General features: G+C 43.3%; 1 protein-coding gene across 2 annotated transcripts; it reads right to left on the minus strand.

The window, feature by feature from the left end:
• Positions 1-529: 529 nt before the first annotated feature.
• On the minus strand, positions 530-5,538 carry LOC127650551 (CCN family member 2-like). Of its 2 annotated transcripts, none has more exons than XM_052136033.1 (5): positions 5,374-5,538; positions 4,377-4,593; positions 3,222-3,473; positions 2,489-2,697; positions 530-1,679 (listed from the first exon to the last, which is right to left on the minus strand). In XM_052136033.1, the coding sequence occupies exons 1-5, from the start codon at positions 5,428-5,430 to the stop codon at positions 1,374-1,376; spliced, it is 1,041 nt and encodes a 346-aa protein (XP_051991993.1). In that variant the 5' UTR covers positions 5,431-5,538; the 3' UTR covers positions 530-1,373. The 2 variants fall into 2 exon arrangements, with proteins under 2 accessions (XP_051991993.1, XP_051991992.1); XM_052136032.1 differs by having other exon boundaries at positions 3,210-3,473; positions 5,374-5,537.
• Positions 5,539-22,797: the final 17,259 nt, after the last annotated feature.

Raw genomic sequence — 22,797 nt, forward strand, 5'->3', positions numbered from 1 at the left:
CCACAGGATTTTGTGCACTCCAGTGCATATATCTGCGAGTGTGTGTGGCGTGAGTTTACAGCAGCGCGGAGGAGCTGACTGAACTGACTGGTGCACGAGAGAGAGTGCAAAACACAAACTCTTAGTAAGTGCAAAAATATTTTAGATGAGAAGTGTAAAAATGTTTTTGATTCATTACGAGACCGTGGCGGGGAAATTTTGACTGTGGCAGGCCTCCATAGTCTAGTCAATAAATGGGAAACACTATATTTAAATTACAGTATACATATTTATTTAGGTGTATTGTTATTTGAATGTTTGGTCAGAACTTCAGATTCATTTATAATGTCAGAGCACACAAGCACTGGAGGAAAGGAGGACAAGCAGTGCTTTGTTATTATATTTGTTGTCATGAGCTTACTGTATAATGAATGTGTTAATTATGTAGCAACAGAACCTCTTTAAACCTCTGTGACTACTGTGTTATGCAGGTTTAATGTTTGAATGTTCACCAACTTTTTAACTTGATAAACCAATGATACACAAAATATATTTATAAAAATATAATTTCTTTATTGGAAAAACAAATAAAAGTGCATCAGAAAAGACTTCACTGGGATCATTGCCAGGCGATTACAATGAACACAGAGTAATACAGTACAAATTCAAAACTACATTGAAGAGTTAAACAACACTTACATAAATTAGTACAAAACTGTACACGGTCTTCTAACAGTATTTACACAAGGTGTATTTGTCATTGTTGAATTACTTTCCATTCATTTTCTATATAAATAAACAGTAAACCATATAATTGCCTCATTCGTAGTGGATTATTTTATTCCCAAATAACTTTGGGACTCGCAATGGATTTTAATGCTTGACAAATTGGCTTAAATTATATATAAACATTGAAAGTGAGTTATTAGGGTCAGTCGTTAAACACTATTGCTCATTTTATAATAAAAATCATTGTAAATACTGATGCCCTAACGACAATTTGCAAATGAAACATAAAAAAATACATATAAATTGTATGATTACATGAGTCATTTCAATGTATTCCTGTATTGAGGAAAAACTTCTTGAAATAAACTTGTATAAGTGTATATGAACTCATTGTCCATAATGTCTAGTTTTCAGTGCTTAGGGTCTGTCATAGTCTATATATGACCAGTCAAACAGCAAGATAACTTCAGAGCTTCACAAAACACAAAAAAAGAATAAAAGTTCAGTGGAGTCAGAGTCAAGGCCCACTTAAAGTCAAACATTCGAGATTTTTATGCTCACAGGAAGTGAGAATCTCAGGGTCCAGTAAAACACGGAGCTGCCTCGTGTGGACATGTGCTAGACTGTCAGTGTGTGTGGGTGCGTGTGTTACACTAGACAGCTTCTCACATGTCATTATCATAGTCCCCAGTCATTCTCCGTGAGTTGGAGGCGAGGAAGATATCATTCTCCCGTGGACAGTCATAATGGCAGGAGCAGGTCTTAATGAACATCATCTTCCTCCTGAAAGAGTCTCCCTCGGGACAGCGGAACTCCACCTCGGCTGTGATGGTGGCGTGGGGCGTGCAACAGCGGCCGTCTGTACACACCCCGCAGAACTTTGGCTTATACACCCTGACACTCTGGCATCCAGACAGCTCAAAACGCATCCCGCGCTGGCTCTTTGGGGTACGCACACACTTCTTGCCTCTCTGTGAAGTGGAAGAGGTGTGTTTTTAATATGCGACAAGATGTTTCTTTATGGGTTTACAACAAAATTAACATTAAGACCAGAAACATGCTCTACAAATTGCAAACACACAGTCTCATTTTATCATTTTTTGTTGGCTGTAACACAAGGGGGCGATAGAGTTTAAATGTCTTTGTTATCCACCTTTTTCCTGAATGATGACGTGTTCCACATTTCATAATGGTAGCCTGTTTTGATCTTGAAATGTCCAGTGTTTTCACTTGCATTGGAGTATGTTTTTAGCAGATAATGTGATGTTTAGCATTTTCAATTTGCTAAACATTGCCAAAATAAAAAGGTGGCTCCATAGTGCTGACACTATACAGAGTCGGGATGACTGTCTTTTGACAGTGACATGGGAGCCAACATTTTTACTCTAACTAAGACTTGGTTGTTGTTCTCTGTCTGGATTGCTCATTTCGGTAGTTTTACATTGCTTCTTATGGAGACTGGAACCAGAAAACAGTCCAGCGGAAACATGATGGTGCTGCCCAGTGGTAGGAAAACTGTGGATTAAATTGGATGGGTTTTTATTCAAGTAGCTAGCTATAAACATGTCTACTTGAACTAAATTGCTCAGCAAGATCATTTCAAACTGTTGGTCTGCCATGACAGTTTTTGACCTGATAAAACTGACCATAGAAAAATAAAATGTATGCTAATGTCCCTTTTGGCAAAGGGAAATTGAGGAAGTGTAGCTAGAAGCGTTTGCGTTCGTGTACTTGTGTAGAGTATGCTTCAGGCCTTGGTTAGTACTCACTACCATCCTACCTTGATGTCCTTCTCCAGTTCTGCATGGCAGGGGCGGATCATGCAAATGCGTGTCTGTCGTTCCAGCTGGCAACGCTCGTTGTCATTGGTTACGCGAGAAGACAAGCCCATTCCACAAGTGGCAGAGCACTCACTCCATTCAGTAGTTTGAACGATGCAGTTGTCCCGTGCGCTCTCAGGCAGAACACCCTGAGACACTTCTCTATAAACTGAAGTAAGAGAGGGGAGTTAAATTCATGCACCAATGATCATACGTCGAATATAAATATGGAAAGCATTACTCTCAAGCAGCGTGACTAGTTAAATAAGAATGGTATGGATAACGATACAGTGAATTGTGAAAGTTGAATTGTAAAGTTGCAGTCAGTCAGATTTATTTAAAACATATATATACTTTTTATTCTGTGGCAGGACCAAGAAAGTAAATTCTTCACTGAAAACAAAAATTTTTATAAAAATCCTTGAACGACAATATACTTATGGAACCAAGGCTTCTGAAAGTGGGTGCTCGCCGTTGAGCTCTGTTGTGAGATTTGTACTCAGATCTCTTTAACTAAATGTTTACAAGGCTAACAGTAAATTACATCAAAGCGTTCCACTTTTAAAAGAGGCTAAGAGGCTTTGTATATTAGCTGTTTAAAGTGAAGAGGTCATGGCTCTACTTCCATAAGGCAACAGCTTTTTAGGCAGAGGAAAGCAAAATGATAAAAGGTTGACTTGCCGGTCGACCTACCAGCCATTGCTGACTGGAAGGAGTCTTCTTGAGGGATCTGGTCACACACCCACTCCTCACAGCACTTGCCGGGGATCTGGATACGTCGTGGGTAGGGGCAGTCCGGAGAGGGCAGTAGTATGTTGTTGGCACAGGTTGGCACACATCCGATCTCCCCATTCATGCACACACATTGATGCTTGCAGCTGGGATGAAATGTCTCACCACTGCGGTAGATCACACCACCCAGGTCGCATGTCTGACCCTCTTGAGCTGCATTACAAAAGAAGAGAAGCCAAACCATTGCATTGGGTATAATAACTCACATTAGGAAATCCCAAAGTTGAAATATTGCTGCTTGTAGGGGGTGAAGTGTAATGGATGAAGCAACAACATCATTTCCAGGTGAATCAAACAAAACCTGTCAAGAAAATGTTCAGGGCATATTTCAACCCCAAATTCATAGGAAAGAAATTAGATTTTGGTTAAAGAAAGAAGTACATTTTTAGATCCATCAAGATTTGTTTCTATTGTCACATTATTATCATGACAATTAAGCCAATTTTGCCACCAGTTCTCATTACCGTCTACATTGTATAAAGTAGTAAAGGAGTTATTTTACCTGATCTAACCCTTAAAATTGATTTTATTGTTGTAACATAAAGTTGTCAGGTTGATTCAGTGATGTTAAATAATATTTTAAACGATCAAATCATGAAATTTAGATGTTACCACAAACAAACTTTGTGAAGATGAAACAAACTTTCATCAGTCAAAAAAACAGTCATTTTGAAACACTCATGTGGTGGGCCATGTTAGGATAACTATTATTGGACACTTTCACTCACTGATTAAATGAATCCTAGCTTAATGTGCACAGTGAATTTCTACAATGGCATCTTTAACTGAAAACACTTGATTTGGAATAATGCAGCATCCACACCACAAGGTGTCAGTGTACGCCATAGTACACCTTTAATGGTCTTACAGACGCACTTTATAATTCAGTTTTTGTTTTTTATTTTTTTTCCATTTGATTTTGGGGTGAAATGTGACTTGGATATGTTTGAGTGAGATTCATCCTCACTCCATTTTTTTTTATAATTATGTTTTGTATTGTTAATTTACACTTTAGCATTACATTTCCAAAAAGCAACTGAAGACTCATATACACACCCATGCAGATGCCCATCTCAGTGTCACTGAGGACGCCATAGTCGCAATACAGGTCCTTATGATGGTCGCATGGCTCCAGGAGAGAGCAGGGCTCACCTGACTGTCGGGCACACACCTTACAGCAGCTACAGCTGTCTAGGACTAGACTGGTCCCTACAGGGCATAGAGGGGTCTCGGCCGGGCAGTCACAGGGCTGGGAGCAATCCTGACACAATGTCTGCATGGAAGAATGAACAGAACTATAAGAAATAATTTAGAAATAGTTCAGACTCCTCTTAGAAATAACAGAGTTGATCAACTCAAGAACAGTTTCCAGTGATAATTTCTTCACTGTGATCTAAGTGGACTGTCCATATACAATACCTGTGATGACCACAAGGGGGAGACAACATTCACTACAGAGGCAGATGTTTAATCCAAGCAGTGATGTTTTGGAATTACACTACTCTAACCCTGACAACAACCACACAAAAAATGTTTGAAAGAAAGAAATCTGTTGAAAAAAAAAAAAATGTTTTGGGGTGTTTAACTTAAATGTAAACAATGTGAGTTATAAATGAAGACAACTTTTTCGTTGCAGTCAATGCTGTTTGCATTATTATCACAGTTCTTTCTGAGCACGTCAAGGCACGTTTGCAAACATAAAAGAAAACCAGTTACTTAAAATCCAAATTAAATGTTAATAAGGAAACTTTATTAGCACCTAGTTAAAAGAGCCAATTAACTCAATTACCAAGAACAACTGTTCCAATTTTAACCACACCCCCAACTAACTGCCACACTATACGGTCAGTAGCACAAACCATAAACATGCAGACTGGATGTTTAGTTACAGTGTGTTATTGCTGGTTGTTGTATTTATCCAATCGATGCATAAGTGAAACAATAACTCACTTGCTTACATAATATGATCAGCTACTTAATGTATATTCTGAGTTTTCATAAGTAGCATTTCATACAGCAATATTCACTATATCATCAGTTTATGTTGACTCACCATATGATAAAGCAAGAAGACAATAATGCAGGATTTGATGAATGTTGTTCCAGCCATTTCTTCAGCGAGTTTCCTTGAGACACACACTCCACACGTTTATTTTGGTTCTCTGGTGTGTAGGTGATCACTGTGAGGCTGCAGAACTGTAGTGGAGTGTGCAGAGACCATCTTTAAATACAACCAGAATGGGGTGTAGCCCACCAGATTCAAGTCATGCCACGCGAGGGGTGAAAATATTTCAATTCCAGATGGTTTTCCAGAATGTGGAGGGGGGTTTGCTCGGGAACAGGTCTCCTTTAATTTTCTCCCTGGTAAAAATGTATTTAATAAAAGGGATTAAGTAACTACCTATTCGAACAGGAGGGGGTTACATAGATTATGGTTCCTAGGGTTAAGTTTAAAAAGAGTTAGGGGTCTTGGGGTTAGGGTAGTATATAAGGAAATATATCATCTACAATTCACTTATAAGTATATAGGAATAAAATAATAAATAAATACATTAATTTGTTAATTTATTAATTCATTGGCGCTTTACAAAATATCAAATTTTTAAGTGAAAATTTGCATTGAAACATGAACCTGAATTTCAGAATTTCACAAATGTTCTCTCTGAGTGATTTGCAGCCTATTTTCATGAAAATTCTGTGAATGTGGCAATTACAAGGTTCATTGCACATATTGCGGCAGTTCCGAGGTGAAATGTCCACAGTGTGGCGCTAAAAGTGAGTTAAATGTTCCCCCAAACGGATGATGGTTTTAGGGTTAATGGGTTAAAACCATCCTCTCTAACCTAAACCTAACCAATAGTGACAGAAAAAGCTAAAGAGATATGAAATGACACTTTCGTTTCACGTGCCTATTTGCGTGCTCAAGGACTCGCTCCCTGGTACTTTACATCGCAAGTGCAATGCTTTATCAGTTGAACTATATCACACAATTTAAAGGAATATTCCAGGTTCAATACAAGTTAGGCTCAATCAACAGCAGTTTTAGCATAATTATGATTACCACAAAAATTCATTTCGACTTGTCCCTCCTTTTATTAAAAATAAAGCAAAAACCGATGTTACAGAGAGACACTTACAATGGAAGTGAAGTTAATGTATATGGGTTATAGTAAAAGTGTTCAGATGTCATAAGACAGCATTGTGTGATGAAAGATCGAACTGCTTATTTGCCATTTAACTCATGATTTGTGTGAAAGTGAATAAAAGTCTTTGTTGTTGTAGTGCCTCTAGTGTTTATTTTACCAGGAAACTTCTTTAATAGGTACAATATATCACGTAAAAAACTGTCTAGAAAAAATGTAGGTATAGTAACGTGATTCTATGAGACCAGGTTGATGATTTAAGAATCCAAAGAGCATCTTGTGTGCTTCGGTGAATGCAAGGAAATCTGACCTTTTGTACAAAGGAGCAAACATGGTCAGTATCACAAAATAGCTTATTTTTTTTAGTTACCTAAAAGTACAGAATTTTAAAAAGGTCTTATTTATTTTGCAGCATAACTTTTCTTTGCTTTTTTTCCTCATACACAACCGATTTTCAATGTGATTTGAATCCAATGCTTTGTTGCAAAACTATTTCTCAACCACACTGATGCCATGCAAGACAAGCCTGCAGGACAGAGGACATGACAAGCTCCTCAATTTAATGTTCAGTGTTACCAAATTACAGAGAGAAGAAGATTGTCATAGTGTGGAAGGAGTGTTTAAAAGAAAGACGGTCATAAAATATGTAAGTGTCAGGTGCAGAGAAATAAACATTAAGAATTGTTCTTAAACCACCTCCCTGCATCTATTTCCTGTCAATCTTGTGAGGTTTTGTGTAAAACACCTTCAGAGAAAAGAAGCCTCTGCTGGTTGCACAAAAACACTGAAGTTAAGAAAACCCTTACATTTCTAATATAACATAAGATTCGTTCATCAACATTTACTTTTCGCTCTGTTCCTCAAATAATGCTAACTTATGACATCAAAAAACGTCTAGGTTACGTATGTAACCTCCGTTCCCCGATGGAGGGAACGAGACGTTGTGTCAGAGAAGCGACACTAGGGGTCTCTCTTGGGGCCGATATTCACCTCTGAACTATGAAAAAAGGCCAATGAGAGTTGGCAACCAGTATTTGCATGTCCCGCCCCCGGACATACGGGTATTTAAGCGGCGCAAATACGGGAGTTCATTCAGGATTTTTCTGAGGAGCCGGAAATGGTCCGGCCACAACAGGGGCTCGGCTCAGCGACGAGGCAGGGGAGACACAACGTCTCGTTCCCTCCATCGGGGAACAGAGGTTACATACGTAACCTAGACGTTCCCCTTCTGTCGCTCTCTCCACGTTGTGTCAGAGAAGCGACACTAGGGGTCCACTTAAAAAGAGCCATGCGCTGAGCCGTGTACGTGATCCGCTGATACAGGAGCGAGCAGGTATTCCTACGTGCAGAACGACCAACTGTATCAGGCTGCACGTACCCTTCCCCAATGCCCCATTTAAGCCATCAGGATTCCTTATCGTTACCCTGGAGGGGGGAACAAGGTGACGGCCGCCAACATGGGAATGGGCCAGCCTGGCTGGGCCTCTTTTCTCCATATGTTTCTCGCATAGAGCAACTACGGCCGGGGCCCTTACACGCATTGAGGGAAGGGGGTCTTAGCCCTTATTAGGGCGGAGAAGACCCTGCGGAGGCCACACCTACCCGGGAGGGGAGGCAAATTTTGAGTGGCAAATACATCGCATGGCCTATACTTAGGTCTTATGCGGAAAAGTAGTGCGGTGGTAGATCCAGCCTCTCAGAGGGGGGAAGCATACAGCACAGCAACCGAGGCAGCTGTAACTGCCTAAGGGAAACACTGAGTCAACTCGTGAGGGGACAGAACCGTGGTTTTACACACAGGGGGAGTCTGAACAGGAGGCCTTACCTGTGGGGCACCTATACCAGTACAGGGTAGCTTGCGGTACCTGCAGTGGTTTGGGTCGGCGAGTTCCTCCGCAGAACTGCGACCCACGAGGGCTAGGGAGGAGTCAACCAGTGTCCCAAACCTGGGATCTCCTGGGAAAGAAGGCGCACTGTTTCCCCTGGTTAGGGGGAAGGGCGCTGGGTGCAAGCGATTCACCCGGTCAGATCGTGGACGTGCCACCGAGTTCTACAGGCTCAGTACCTGAGAGAACACGGGACGATACTGACTCAACTCGGAGATTGTAGAATCTCGCAAAAGTGTTAGGTGTTGCCCAGCCCGCTGCTCTACAAATGTCTGCTAGGGCAGTGCCCCTAGCCAGTGCCCACGAGGACGCAACACTCCTGGTGGAGTGGGCTCGGACCCGCAAAGGGGGGGCACGGCCTGGGTGTGATAAGCCAGGGAAATGGCGTCGACAACCCAGTGAGCGAGTCTCTGCTTGGAGACAGCATTCCCTTTCTGCTGTCCCCCAAAGCAGACGAAGAGCTGCTCAGAGCGTCTGGTGCTCTGTGTGCGGTCCAGGTAAATACGTAAGGCACGTACTGGACACAGCAGTGAAAGGGCTGGGTCTGCCTCCTCCCGGGGCAGCGCTTGCAGGTTCACCACCTGATCCCTGAAGGGTGTGGTAGGAACCTTGGGCACATAGCCCGGTCGCGGTCTTAGGATCACGAAAGTGTCCGCCGGACCGAACTCCAGGCAAGCGTCGCTAACAGAGAACGCATGCAGGTCCCCGACCCTCTTGATGGAAGCGAACGCGATCAGCAGGGCGGTCTTGAGAGAGAGAGGGCCCTGAGTCCAACTGAGTCAAGCGGCTCAAAGGGGGGTCTCCGGAGTCCCATAAGGACGACCGAGAGATCCCAGGAGGGAAACAGGTTAGGCCGGGAGGGAGTCATCCTCCGGGCACCTTTTAGGAACCTGACGATTAAGTTGTGCTTACCAAGAGACTTGCCGTCTACCGTGTCGTGGTGGGCCGCGATAGAGGCAGCATACACCTTGAGGGTGGAGGGGGACAGCCTCCTCTCCAGCCTCTCCTGAAGAAACACGAGCACTGACCTAACTGCGCCACTTCTGCGGGTCTTCGGCTCGGGAAGAACACCAGTCCACGAACAGACGCCACTTCAGGGCATAAAGATGCCTGGTCGAAGGGGCTCTGGCTTGGTTAATAGTGTCTATGACGGCCGAAGGTAGGCCAGGGACCAGACGTGGAGATTCCAGAGGTCTGGATGCGGATGCCAGAGCGTGCCCCGTCCCTGAGAAAGAAGGTCCTTCCTCAGGGGAATTCGCCAGGGAGGGGCTGTCATGAGGAGCGTGAGATCCGAAAACCACGTCCGGTTGGGCCAGTAGGGGGCCACCAGAGTGACTTGCTCCTTGTCCTCCCTGACCTTGCATAGCACCTGTGCAAGAAGGCTCACTGGGGAAAAGCGTACTTGCGCAGCCCCGCGGGCCAGCTGTGCGCCAGAGCATCTGTCCCAAGGGGAGCCTCTGTGAGGGCATACCAGAGTGGACAGTGGGAGGTTTCCTGGGAGGCAAACAGGTCTACCTGGGCCTTGCCGAACCTGTCCCAAATCAGCTGGACCGATTGGGGGTGGAGCCTCCACTCTCCGCCGGGCAAGTTTTGCCTTGACAGCGCGTCCGCTATCACATTGAGGTTGCCGGGGATGTGAGTGGCACGCAGTGACATGTGGAGGGAGTGTACTCCGCCTTGGTGGTTTATGTAGGCCACCACCGTGGTGCTGTCTGTCCTGACTAGGACATGCTTGCCACAAATCAACGGAAGAAATTTCTTCAGGGCAATTTCTTCTTCTCATATGCATCAACCCCAGTGGCAGCGGCCGCCGCGGAGGATGCCATATGCCCCAGGAGCCGTTGGAAACGTTTCAAAGGGACCACGGTGCCTGGTTCGAAAGAAGCGAGGCATTCCAGCACTGACTGAGCACGCTCGTTGGAGAGACGTGCTGTCATTGAGACTGAGTCTAACTCCAAACCGAGAAAAGAGATGCTCTGGACCGGGGTGAGCTTGCTCTTTTCCCAGTTGACCTGAAACCCTAAACGGCCGAGGTGCTCGAGCACCTGGTCTCTGTGTGCGCACAGTAATTCCTGCGAGGAGGCCAAAATGAGCCAATCCTCGAGGTAATTGAGTATGCGTATGCCCGCTCCTCGTAGCGGGGCAAGAGCCGCCTCTGCGATCTTCGTGAAGACGCGAGGGGACAGAGACAGGCCGACCTTGTACTGATATGCCTGGCCGTCGAACGCGAACCGTAGAAAGGGTCGATGTCGAGGGCGAATTGAGATGTGGAAGTACGCGTCCTTCAGGTCTACCGCTGCGAACCAATCTAGATGCCGGACGCCAGATAGAATTTGTTTCTGGGTAAGCATTTTGAACGGGAGTTTGGACAAGGTCCGACTGAAAACTCGCAGGTCCAAGATCGGTCGTATGCCGCCGCCTTTCTTGGGTACAACGAAGTAAGGGCTGTAGAAACCCTTCTTCGTTTCGGTCGGAGGGACAGGCTCTATCGCGTCCTTGATTAGAAGGGAGGCGATTTCCTCGCGCAGGGAGTGGGCATGTTCGCCGTGCACTGCGGAGGAACGAACGCCCACGAAGGGGGGCGGAGACCTGGCAAACTGAATTGCGTAATCGAAGTCGGATGGTCCGGTGCAGCCACCGTGACGAGCTGGGCAGTGAAAGCCACGCCTCTAAGCTCCGTGCTAGGGGCACCAAGGGACGAGTATTTTGGACGCATCCGGCGGGGCTTCGCAGCGGTGCGGAACAGGTAACGTGGCGTCGGGAGGCGCTGTGGCGTCCCGAGGCTCTGGTGCTGAGAATAAACTCAAAGCACTTACCTTGTTCCGCGCACCCGGCAGGGGGCGGGTTCGTGACTGAGGAGGAGGTCTGATGCTGGCGTCCTCTGGACTCGCCTGAACCGGCCGGCCGGGGAACAGTCGTGGGGCTGAGGGCGGAAGCACCGCATCCTGGGCGCCGAGACTGTTGAGGCCTGAAAGCAAAGTGCCGTGAGAACGGCATTTGCGGGCCATGTGACCCAGAGGTAAAGGAAATAGCTCTTTTATTGAGAATGTTGGTACCGCAGCCCCGTCAGGGGTGCGGCAAATGAAAAAACAAAGATTCTCCTCCCGGCCCTCCACCGGGGACGGAGTGGTCTTACCACCTCCGAGCTAACTTCTCGCCCTCTGGGTCCGCTGTCTCAGGGACGCTTGGGAGCCTTCCGGGTCCTCGAAGGGGTCCATGAGGCAGGGGGCGTACGCTTCCTGCGGTTTGCTCGACGCCGGGGCTGAGAGCTGGGCCCAGGTTGGGGCGGAGCAGAAGGTCTTCTGGCCGCGGGAGGACGCCCTCGGCAAGCAGGTGGGGCCTGGGCCGTGGCGGCAAGCTTGCGGCGTGGCATGATGTGCGAAATGGCCTCCATCTGCTTCTTCACCAGGGAGAACTGCTGGGCAAAGTCCTCAACGGTGTCGCCGAAGAGGCCGAACTGGGAGACAGGGGCGTTGAGGAAGCGAGTCTTGTCAGCTTCACGCATCTCAACCAAGTCCAGCCATTGCTGACGTTCCTGGACCACCAGAGTGGCCATCGCCTGCCCGAGTGCCTGCGCTGTGACCTTCGTCGCTCTCAGGGCGAGGTCGGTCACTGAGCGCAGTTCCTGCAGCGTGTCGGGATCAGGGCCACCCCCGTGCATGTTGCGAAGTGCCTTGGCTTGGTGGACCTGCAGGAGAGCCATGGCATGCAGGGCGGAAACGGCATGTCCGGTAGCGCTGTAGGCCTTCGCGGTGAGTGTGGATGTTGCTCTACAGGACCGGGAAGGGAGTACAGGGCGGCCCCCCCCAGGTGGTAGTGCTTCCGGGACATAAGTGGAGCGCAACAGCTCTGTCCACCTGGGGGATCTCCGTGTACCCGTGGCGCGTTCCGCCGTCGAGGGTGGCGAGGGCGGATGAGCAGGTGGCGGTGCGACGAGTGGAGAGGGGTGCTCTCCACGAAGACGTCAGCTCATCATGCACCTCCGGGAAGAAAGGAACCGGGGCGAGGCTGTGAGTGGCGCCCCACGCCCAAGAACCAATCGTCCAGCCATGATGGCTGTGGGGAGGATGGAGGGTTCCAATCCAGGCCCACGCTGTTGGCTGCCCGGGAAAGCATATCAGACATCTGTGCGTCGGCCTCCTCCTGGGCGTGCAAGCCCGAAGGCGGCAGCCCAGAGGAGCCCTCAGCATCAGAGCCCACGCCCTCCGATGTCGCGGCGAACTCATCTGCTTCCATCGCAAGAGGGTAGGCAGACTGGCTGTGAGGCGAGTCGCCGCCACCTCGAGCGGGACGGGAGTCAACGAGCGTGCCGGGCACGGGTGGTCCGAGGGGCGTACCGGCGGAGCTGCACCCGCTGCCATCCCGAATCGCCTCCATCGCCAGCCGCATCGTCCTCAATCCCGTGGGAAGAAGGAGCGACGCGGGGGGCGGCTGGAGTGGCTTGCTTACGGTTGTAAGCAAGCCGCGACCGCAACGTTGTCATGATCATTTTCTCGCAATGAGAACATGAACCATGCACAAACGCAGCCTCAGTGTGATCACTGCCCAGACACACGAGACAACGCCAGTGGCCGTCGGAAGCGGAGAGTACTCTACCGCATCCAGGAACAACACAGGGGCGGAAAGGCATCTTTATAAAGATGCGTCCTTAAAAGGACGTTCAACGCCGCTGTGTTTTTTGCTCTTTTAGAGGAAATTACTCTTTTAAATAAAATCACTCTTTTATGAATGAAAGAACTCGTGAGAGATCTTTCTTGTCTGCAACTGTCGATGCGCTCAGGGGCAGGAAGTGCACAGCCGTGCAAACAGGAGAAAGCCGCTGTTGTGCGCCGTAGAATCCAACAGCATGCAGCAGAGGATAGCAGGAACTCGGTGTGTAAAACGCAGCAGTCTGCAAACACGACCATCGGCTCCGAAGAAATTTTCTGAATGAACTCCCGTATTTGCGCCACGTAAATACCCGTATGTCCGGGGGCGGGACATGCAAATACTGGTTGCCAACTCTCATTGGCCTTTTTTCATAGTTCAGAGGTGAATATCGGCACTGAAGTGAGACCCCTAGTGTCGCTTCTCTGACACAACGTGGAGAGAGCGACAGAAGGGGAACTTTTACTTTGACACATGTAAGACTGATCTTAACATCTGCATTACATAACCAACTATATTAACATGCTTGTTCAAATGCAATCAAATTGCTCAATTGTGTGTTGCACTCGCGATACAAAGGACAGGTGTACGATTCCTGAAAAGACGCGTTAGCCGAAAGTGTCATAGAAGCACCACAAAATAACTTGGTTGCTTCAGTAATTGTGTTTTTTATCTCACATTTGCTTTTCATGACACTATCAGTTTGGTTTAAGGTTTGGGGTATGGAGGTAGGCTTTGTTGATTTAAAATGTGCTTTTTGCACCATACAGTGGACATTTCACCACGGAACTGCCGCAATACGTGTAACGAACCATGTAATATCATTTTACTAAAAAGTCCCCATTTTGTAAGGAGAACTATGGCAATGTCACGTAATCTTCATGAGAACAGACTGCTCCTTTAATAGAAGTCTATGGGGTTATTCCAATTGTTTTATTGTATGTCAAGTCGCTTAGAAAATGAATAGTACACATCTCTTCAACAAGCCACAGATTTAAGGTACTGTATCATTCATTAACGCAGCACATATGGTGCAGATGTTGGAAGTTATGCACTAAAACTGAATTATTTTTTAGCGTTTATTTTTGGTTGTTAAAACAGCTTTCTGTGCTTTAGTGCCACATGTTGCACTGGTTTTGATAACTTCTGACATGTGATCCAAAGCTGATATTTTATTGGTCAGGGCATTTCATTGCCAAAAAATGGACACACTCACTGTAAAAAATCAAAAAGCATGCTTTGTTGATGCACGAAAGTTTGCTACAGGTGATAATGGCTTCATAGGACTATGCAAGAAATTGCGGCGAAAATTCACGTTTAGTATGCAAAGGCTTTTAGGGTTTTTTTCAAATCCTTAACTCAAAGTAGTAGTAGGAATGCTTGCCTTAGCAAGCACCACAATTACCTGCTAGATGAAAACATTTATCCCACAACAACCTCAGAATAGTTAAAACCTCCATGGTTGGCGCTTTCCGACAATGCTTGCTTTGCAGCAGAATTGTTGTGCGGTTCACAAAACTGTGCAGATATCTCCTACATAGAATCCTTATCATGCTACAGTGCACTACGAGGTCTCTTGTTTTTATGGGGATTTGATTTCTCAGGGTTGGGGAAGTTGAGGTTCAGGAATGTAACAGCAGGCAGCGTGCTGCGGTCTCATTTCTTTCCTCAGAGTGGCGGTTTGGGGATTGTGCCTTGGCAATTGGGCTATGAAACATGTACATAAGTTCCAAACAGAACCGTAACTAAGGAGTGCCGTAAATATCCTCAAACTGTGAAGCTGTGGATTTGCCTTGGCTCTGTTGCCACAGGACACCCTTCTAACTCTACTCTCTCTTTCTCTAAATCTGTGTTGGGTTTGAAATGGTGGCTTTGCTGTGTTCGTTTTGTGTTCTGGCAGTTTCACTCTACAATTGGAAAAGGAACTTTTCAGTGCTGACATAATACAAAAGTAACTAATGCCGGATAAAAATAACCATGATGAAACTCACATCCATCAGAGATGGATAATGTTTGTTTGAAGCACAACCACTGATTTGAACCACTGTACTACTTGGTGACGTTTTGCCTAACCGTGACATAAACAATGGTCTAAAATGTTTTACCCATTTGCACATTTCTAAAGGTTTATCATTTTAACTGGTATATCAGTGTATAAGCTAAATACAGAACAGCGCACAAACATTCTGATCAGTGAGTGGACAGTTTGCTCACATGTGAATTTTATTAACACAATTTTGATCCGTTTTGAGATGCTGCCTTGTGAAAGTGAATCAAACCAGATTTCTCATCATAACATGGGGCAGTGGTGGCTCAGTGGTTGAGGCTCAGGGTTACTGACCAGAAGGTTGGGGGTTCAAGCCCCAGCACCACCAAGATGCCACTGTTGGGCCCTTGAGCAAGGCCCTTAACTCCAGGTTGCTCCGGGGGGATTGTCCCTGTAATAAGTGTACTGCTTTGTATAAATGCGTAAATATTAATAACAGCCATCTTGGTAAAGTAGCATTATTAGATTGATGTGTTGATCAGGAAGATAAGAACAGATATCGGTTCATTTGGTACATTGCAAATAGTTAAATCAGCACTTTTTGTCTGTGCGCTAAACGGCAAGTATAAATTTATTACATTTAATAAAACAGCCACAGTAGCTTTAACTTTCACTTTCATTTCTATTCTTTACAATTTTGTTATTTTAAACACATGGGATGGAAACAGCTTTTTTCGCTTTTGTTTTGTTTTTTGCGATTATGCTGAATTTTCTGCAAATGAAATTCGGAACTTGGATGGAAACATGACTAATGAGAGCTCCTTAGGAGTTGCAAATAGCCTGTTTCAAATTTCTGCAAATGCTGTAAGTTTGAAGAGCCCTTAAGCTGGCACCAACCTGGTGGTTAAACACATAGACTTAGGAACCCGATATCTTTTGTCTTTTCCTGTTTCCCAATGATTAACCTGCAACATCATCAAGACTCAAAGAATCGGAATCTGTTGCTATAAACTTCTCCCACCTCTGACCGGATTAACTGTGAGGTGAAGCTTCCAGAAAAGCACACAGATATAAAGAAACACTAAATTTCATTTGCTGTCAGGAGGAAGTAACCTCTCTCGCCCGACACCTGTTAACTTCCTCAAAATGAATCACATGTATCTATCCAGAGGTCGATCGGAAGTGTCTTAGCCCCTTGTGGTGTGCAGAAAGAGTGATAGAGGATATGTCGCGACCTCTCTCTTTGACTCTTCATTACATGAAGTGTTTGCTTTCATCTGAGCTGACATATTTTTTCCATTCGGTAACACCAACAGAAAGAGGTTTTCTCTCTTTTACTATACACTGTTCTTACACAGATGAATACCTCATGATCTTGGGCTAGATTAAACCTAGAAGAGTATTGTTAAATTGCGTGTCTCTCAATGAGAGATTTACTGACCTGTGAATGACCATAAGTTGTTTGAGACCATTATAAAATTTGCTTTATTGTGATGCACTATTACATGAAAGACTTTTCCAGTTCAGATTTGCACTCTACTCCAAGTTTCCTGTTATCTTGATTTTAGCACTGTCTGCTTTCCGATTGCTGGAGAATTTTCATTACAGCATGAAAGGTAAGGAGGTTCTCTAGTGGTGTTCCACAAGGCTCAGCTTTAGAACCAGTTCCATTTTTTGCATATACAGATTTGCTCACTACTCCCAGTTCCTGTTATTATGGTCTCTCAAAACAGGTGCTGCTATCGTAATGATGTAATATGTTAATAACAGTGTCAAAGGAAAGGACATTCTCCAGTGGAGTTCCACAAGGCTCACCTTTAGTACCATTTGCATTCTTTGAACAATGGGGGTGGGGGGGTATTAAAGAATCTCATTTTGAAGATCATCTGTGACTGATGACACTCTCTAACTCAAAATAAATATTTCTAATCAGTGGTGCTTGCTAAGTCAAGCACTATAATTCTATTGCTTATACTGAAGTTGAGGGACTTGAACAAAGCCTTAACTCTTATGTATTACACATAAGAACTCGTCTTGCACTGTTTCTGCTGTGGACATGAATGGTGAACCTCAAATCATGCGGCTTGTTGAGGAAAAGTGTGCCATTACTTTTCTCAACTGGATTCAACTCATCAGACATCTGGTGGATGCTAAAACATGCAACAATATACCTTACACTTACATTGAAGGAGGAACCTAAGCCACATTTAGGGACCAGAATATCATAAGGGTAGTTTATTTTGACCTGGGCCAGTAAGCATCCACCTAGCATTCACCAAGACCATTCTAATAACGTCCTCACAGCCAAACAGCAACTAATTAAAAAAAACACTCTTTGTTTTTACCCTGGCAACCACCCACAACACCTAAGCAACACGGGGATATGTTTTAAGCACATTTTCTTCAGCGAACGTAAAACTAGTTTATTCTGAATTGTATATGGCTGACATATTGAGGTTGCAAATTGAAAAGGCAGAAAGCATCACTCTGTCATAGCAGACTAACTCAAGTTTAGCAATAGCGCAAAGTAATATGCATCTCATTCTCACCCTGTTCACCGAGCTTATCTTTAGTCCGACATATGTTTGTAATTGTGTTGTAGCACTTTAATCTAAGATCAGATTCATGAGTTTATTTTCTGGTAACAATCTGTTATGGGACAATAGCACGGTAGACGTCATGTCTGTACAGATCTCTGATTCAGCATCAGTGCTTCAGTTCATATCCTTCCACTTCAAAGACACCCAGCTAGGGTGGAGCTTTTCATGCTCATGCCAAAAGATACTTTCATTAGGCGGCTCTCACTTTAGTTAATCTCCCCTTATGGCTGAACGCTGATGCAAGCACCTGATCTCATGGATATGTCATTCTTCACGCTTGCATTCGCTAAGTCTACAATAGGCAAATTCTGTATAGTTGATTTTTCCGTTTAGAGGTCATGTGTGAACAGGACTCATTGTTGATATTCTGGCAATCGGCTCAAGTAAAATTACCTGAAAAGTTTTGCATGAAGGCACAGATAGTTTTTATTCGGTAAACCGTTCGAGGCGTCTGTATTCGAATACCAAAATCACTATTTAGTTATTCTACATGTGCAAATATATGTTGTTCATGCATGTTTTTGCATGTCTCTGCACTGTTTTACCAATAGTTTTTCTATCTAAACATGTGCTAGATAGACGTCTTTGACTGTTGCGCCCATCTCACTTTTTACAATGTTGCGCAGGGAATACATTTCTAAGACATCATGTCAAGTTCAATGCAAAATTATTTTTATGCATTTATAAATGCATCCCAAGACACCTGCATTCCGTATCATTTCTTTTTACTGCATGACTTTGACTGGTACAGTGTTACACATGGCTCCACATTCCTGTTTTTCATCTGGAAAAGTTTCAGCACTCAAACAGCAAGCCAGTGTTTTTATCCCTTTGGTTCTGGTGTGCAGACCATAATTTCACAAGTTAAATGCTAAACCATTTCAAAATCAAAGCATCCTGTAGAGGCTAATAAACTGCAGCAGTGTAACTCCACGCACATGACAATCCTAGCGTTCACTGCTCACAGAAATGTCGGGCAGAGCATCAGGTTTGCCACTTAAATAACACTTTTTACATTTGTTAAGAATACCATATTGCAGGCAGTGAAAGTTGAATTATTAATGTGAGTGATTTTGTCATTTCATGTGTTGTGCTATTTAATATCATGTTTTGAGTTATTTAAGCTCATAGGTCACAGTGGACTCAATGCCCTGCCATTTTGAGTAGTGTTTGATGCATATACATTGCAATAAACGAAAAAAAGAATTCTGCTCTTTATTCCTGAGTCCAGACTCCCAACAAAAACCTAAATAACTGTTTAAAACATTAAACATTAAAAATGGTTACTATGCACATGCCTAGCTAGGATGCTCTTATGTGAAGTCTGCTGTCAGAGGGTTTGAGCCATTCACAAAGCTCTGAAGGAGCTGATGCAACTCCACGGCATTTACAAAATTCATGATATTCTACATTGTGGACAGAAATGTTGTCAAATTTGACAGACACTAAAATTAACGATTTGTTGCTCTCATTGACACAAAGCAATTCCACTATTTGGCTACACAGTTTTAAGTTTTAAAGTGATATGAATGCTAATGTTTTTAGCACAAGTCAGTTCTCACCAGAGTTTTGTAAAATGCAAACAAAATGGGCGTAGTAAGCAGCAGAACACACCGACTTTTTTCACAAATACTGTATGTGGTTTGATCAGTTAACACACAGTAAGAATTTGTGATGTCAATCTACCCTGTTGCGTCAGACCTTGAGTGTTTCAAACAAGCCCCAGTCTGCCTCTCCATTAATTGATAAACTTTCCCATTAAAACAGTCTGCATGTGCTGCACGCTGTTGAATGAATCAGTGAAGCCATTCATATGCTGAAAACAGAGAGCTCTGTGTGTTTGTGTGTGTGTGTGTGCAGAAGATGAAAAAGAGCAGAGCATTCATTAATTTTAAAGCGCACAGCACATGAAGACTATGTGTTTAATTAACTGACCCTTCACTAAGTCCCACCTTAAAAGCATTTCTGACCAATGCTGTCTTAGCAACTGTTGTCTCGCCGCCATTACTCATTACCTTTTTACAATGAGAGACTTTAGGAGTAATGTGTGTTTGAGTAGTTTTAAGTGGGATTTTAAAAACTTTGTTGCTGGGTCACTTGTAATAGTGATACAAGGTACCTAGAGAAGACACACGCCATGTTTTTTTCCTTCTTTTTAAAAAAATCTTTCAATAAATGTTAAGAAGAGCATGCTATGGATTAAAGTGTGTCATTTCTTATTCACAAATGAGCTTGTATATAGCATCAGCGAGGACATCTAGATTTCCTCCAACGTAAATTAAAGCTAATAACCTAACATTAATTCATTTACGTATTGATTCTGGTCTTAGTACAGGGGATAGTAAATAAAAAGTTTACAGCAAAATTTGTGTGTTATAAGATGCTATAAGCAGTTCTTTTCACTTACTCTAATGTTATGAGATTTGTAATCGCTATCAAGTGACACTTTTCTCTTTTTATGTGACTGTGATGATCATTTGCCTCAAATCTGATTCACAGTCTGCAGAGTTTTCAATCAAATTTACTGTGTAATTTAACAATTTATTTTATAAAAATTTCCAAATAAATATGCTTTAAAATGTCAATCTTCATTCAAGCCCATGTAATAATATTATTCATTCCGTTTATGAAAATATATGGCAAATACCATGCTGTTCACGGCAATCTGCAGAGCTAGTCAGAGCGTGCAATGGTAGCCAAGGGGGGCGGAGCTTAGTGAAGGGTCTGTTAAATCGCAGCCTTTAGGGGTATAATAATCTGCTTTTTCAGAGGTAAGAAACTATCATGAAATATACACTAAAACAAAAAGGGTTTCACTCAGTGTGCCGCCAAAATAAAAGCTCGATTTATGGACCCGTGGATTGTAAAAATAAATCATGCAATAAATATACTAGGCTCATAATGTTTAGTAAAACTTATTGTTCATTATAATGATGATAATATATCAATTATAATTATATTATATTTAAGCAATCTCTCACAAGCAAGATGCAAGAAGCTGTTTGCTGAATATAAGTTTTAAACCTACTCTAAAAGTAATTTTTTTCCCAAAAAAGTTATTCAATTAAATGTAACGGAGTAAATGTAGCATATTACTACCCACCTCTGAGCCTAGTAGTTTGGCTTGTCTTCTTTATTTAAGACCTTGTCAATGAGAACATTGTCCAAATCCAATATTCCCTCTAATTACACTGGTTTTCAAATAGTTGCAGTAGACTGCAATAAATTGCATCAACATCTGTCTGAAATGGCCAGGCCCAGTCAAAGCTAATTTAATATTATGTGTAACATCTAAAACAAGACAAATGTCATTTCCCAACATCTAATATGAAAAGGCCATTGAATCTGTGAGCTTGAGTGTGGAGCTCGCTAAAAAATGCTGTAAATTCTTGCTCTTAAAAAAAAATGGAAAGTAAAAACACTTTCTCTAAAGAGAATGGGAAAAAACTAAAAGGATCCATTGCATAAGTTGGTTACAGGTTTCAAAGTGGGTGAACCTTTCCAACAAAACAAAATCTGGATAAAAGCACAGATAGGAACAGAAGGAACGTGCAAAACTACATTTTAAAACTCAACTTGTCGTTGGGTTGCTTGAACGTCTAATCGATCTTAAGGAAGCATTGTATAATGATGTCCCGATATGACACTTTTCTTAAAGGGCTTTTATGTAAGAGCATTCTTGCATTCTTGCAACAAATAGACAGAGTGAAATTGAATAGAACAGAATTCAGGGCTCTCGTTTTATTTTTAACTCGTTTTTTTATTTATTTTTTGGCCAGACTGGGAGACTCACCTCATTAGAGACAAGGTGCTTTTGTCATCTGAGTGGACTTCAAGAAACCTTTATTACACATAATAATGTCTGAAACAACATGGGCTGTTAACTATCCTAGTGTAAAAAAAAAAAAAAAGCTTAAACCAGCCTAAGCTGTTTTGCTGGTCTTAGCTGGTTTAAGCTTTTTTCACCAGGGTAGTTAACAGCCCATGTTGTTTCAGTCGTTATTATGTGTAATAAAGGTTTCTTGTAGCCCACTGAGATGACAAAAGCACATTGTCTCTAATGAGGTGAGTCAGACGAGGCTAAAAATAGCAGTTCTTCTCTGCTCCCTCAGGATGTTGTTGAAGCTGCTGGTACATTCCTCACACACTTGGCCCATCTGCATAATCACCTCTTTTTTCATCTTTTCTTTCCACTTTCCCCGTTCCCTGCTGTCTCAATGTGGATGGCTCTTGAGAAGCACTCTGTGTCCCATACCTGTGGTTTTGTGGTGTTCTGCTGTATCGTCTAGTAATGAGTCAAGTTTACACAGCTGATTCTTTTTAACGTTAAAATGTTTTCTATTTTTGCTCCCTTTCTGGAAACTTTTTGTTGTTTCCTCTGGCAGAGGTCTGGGATCTTATATTGGATTCATGATGCAATAAATACACTAAAGATGATGAGAATCAGACGTACTAGAAGACTGCTGACTGCTCTGATTTATCATTTGGCTTGGCGCTAAATGAAAAATGGCCTTTGTCAAAGCTGCACTAGAGAAGATTTTTTTTTTTTGGTTAAAAATGAACAAAATTTGATTATTGAGTGAAAATAAAGAAATAAAATCAGTGTTTAAAATGTGTTCTTGGCTTACCCTGATTCCCCACATTAAGCCTACAATAATTAAAAAATAAATTTACACTTAAACTGTCGGGCCAGAAATTGCAGGCTTGTGTCATTTATCATTGAATGTTTATGTCATGTCTGTAAGCACAGAAAAGAAGGACCTATTGTGTTGTGTGTGCTGGCTGGGGAAGCCAATTTCAGAACAACACCGACATTACAGCAGTCTCCAGATAGTTGTTTAACTGTTAACTGTTTGGTTGGATTTTTAGATGTGTTTTCTGGTAGGGTTGTTTAAGCTTATATTGGTTGTCATTCTATCATGATTCTAATATTATTCTGGGGATACTGTATTTACCAGGGATCGAAGTGTTTAATAGGATTCCCGGTGAAGATACTGTACGTTAACTATTATTCATGAGATCTAAATATTGTATAACATAACTGTTAAGTTTAGAAGTTCCCTATGAAGGAGTGTGTGCAGCCGTTTTATCCTTTCATTTACCCCAGTTGCAGATATATTTTTATACACAACTTCAAGACAAGGACTGTTCGTCTGTTTAAGGAAATTACATCTTTGTTCTTTGAACAGTTCCTACAAGTTATCAAAGTCATTC

Source organism: Xyrauchen texanus, chromosome 10 (assembly GCF_025860055.1).
Source record: "Xyrauchen texanus isolate HMW12.3.18 chromosome 10, RBS_HiC_50CHRs, whole genome shotgun sequence".
Classification (NCBI taxonomy): Eukaryota; Metazoa; Chordata; class Actinopteri; order Cypriniformes; family Catostomidae; genus Xyrauchen; species Xyrauchen texanus.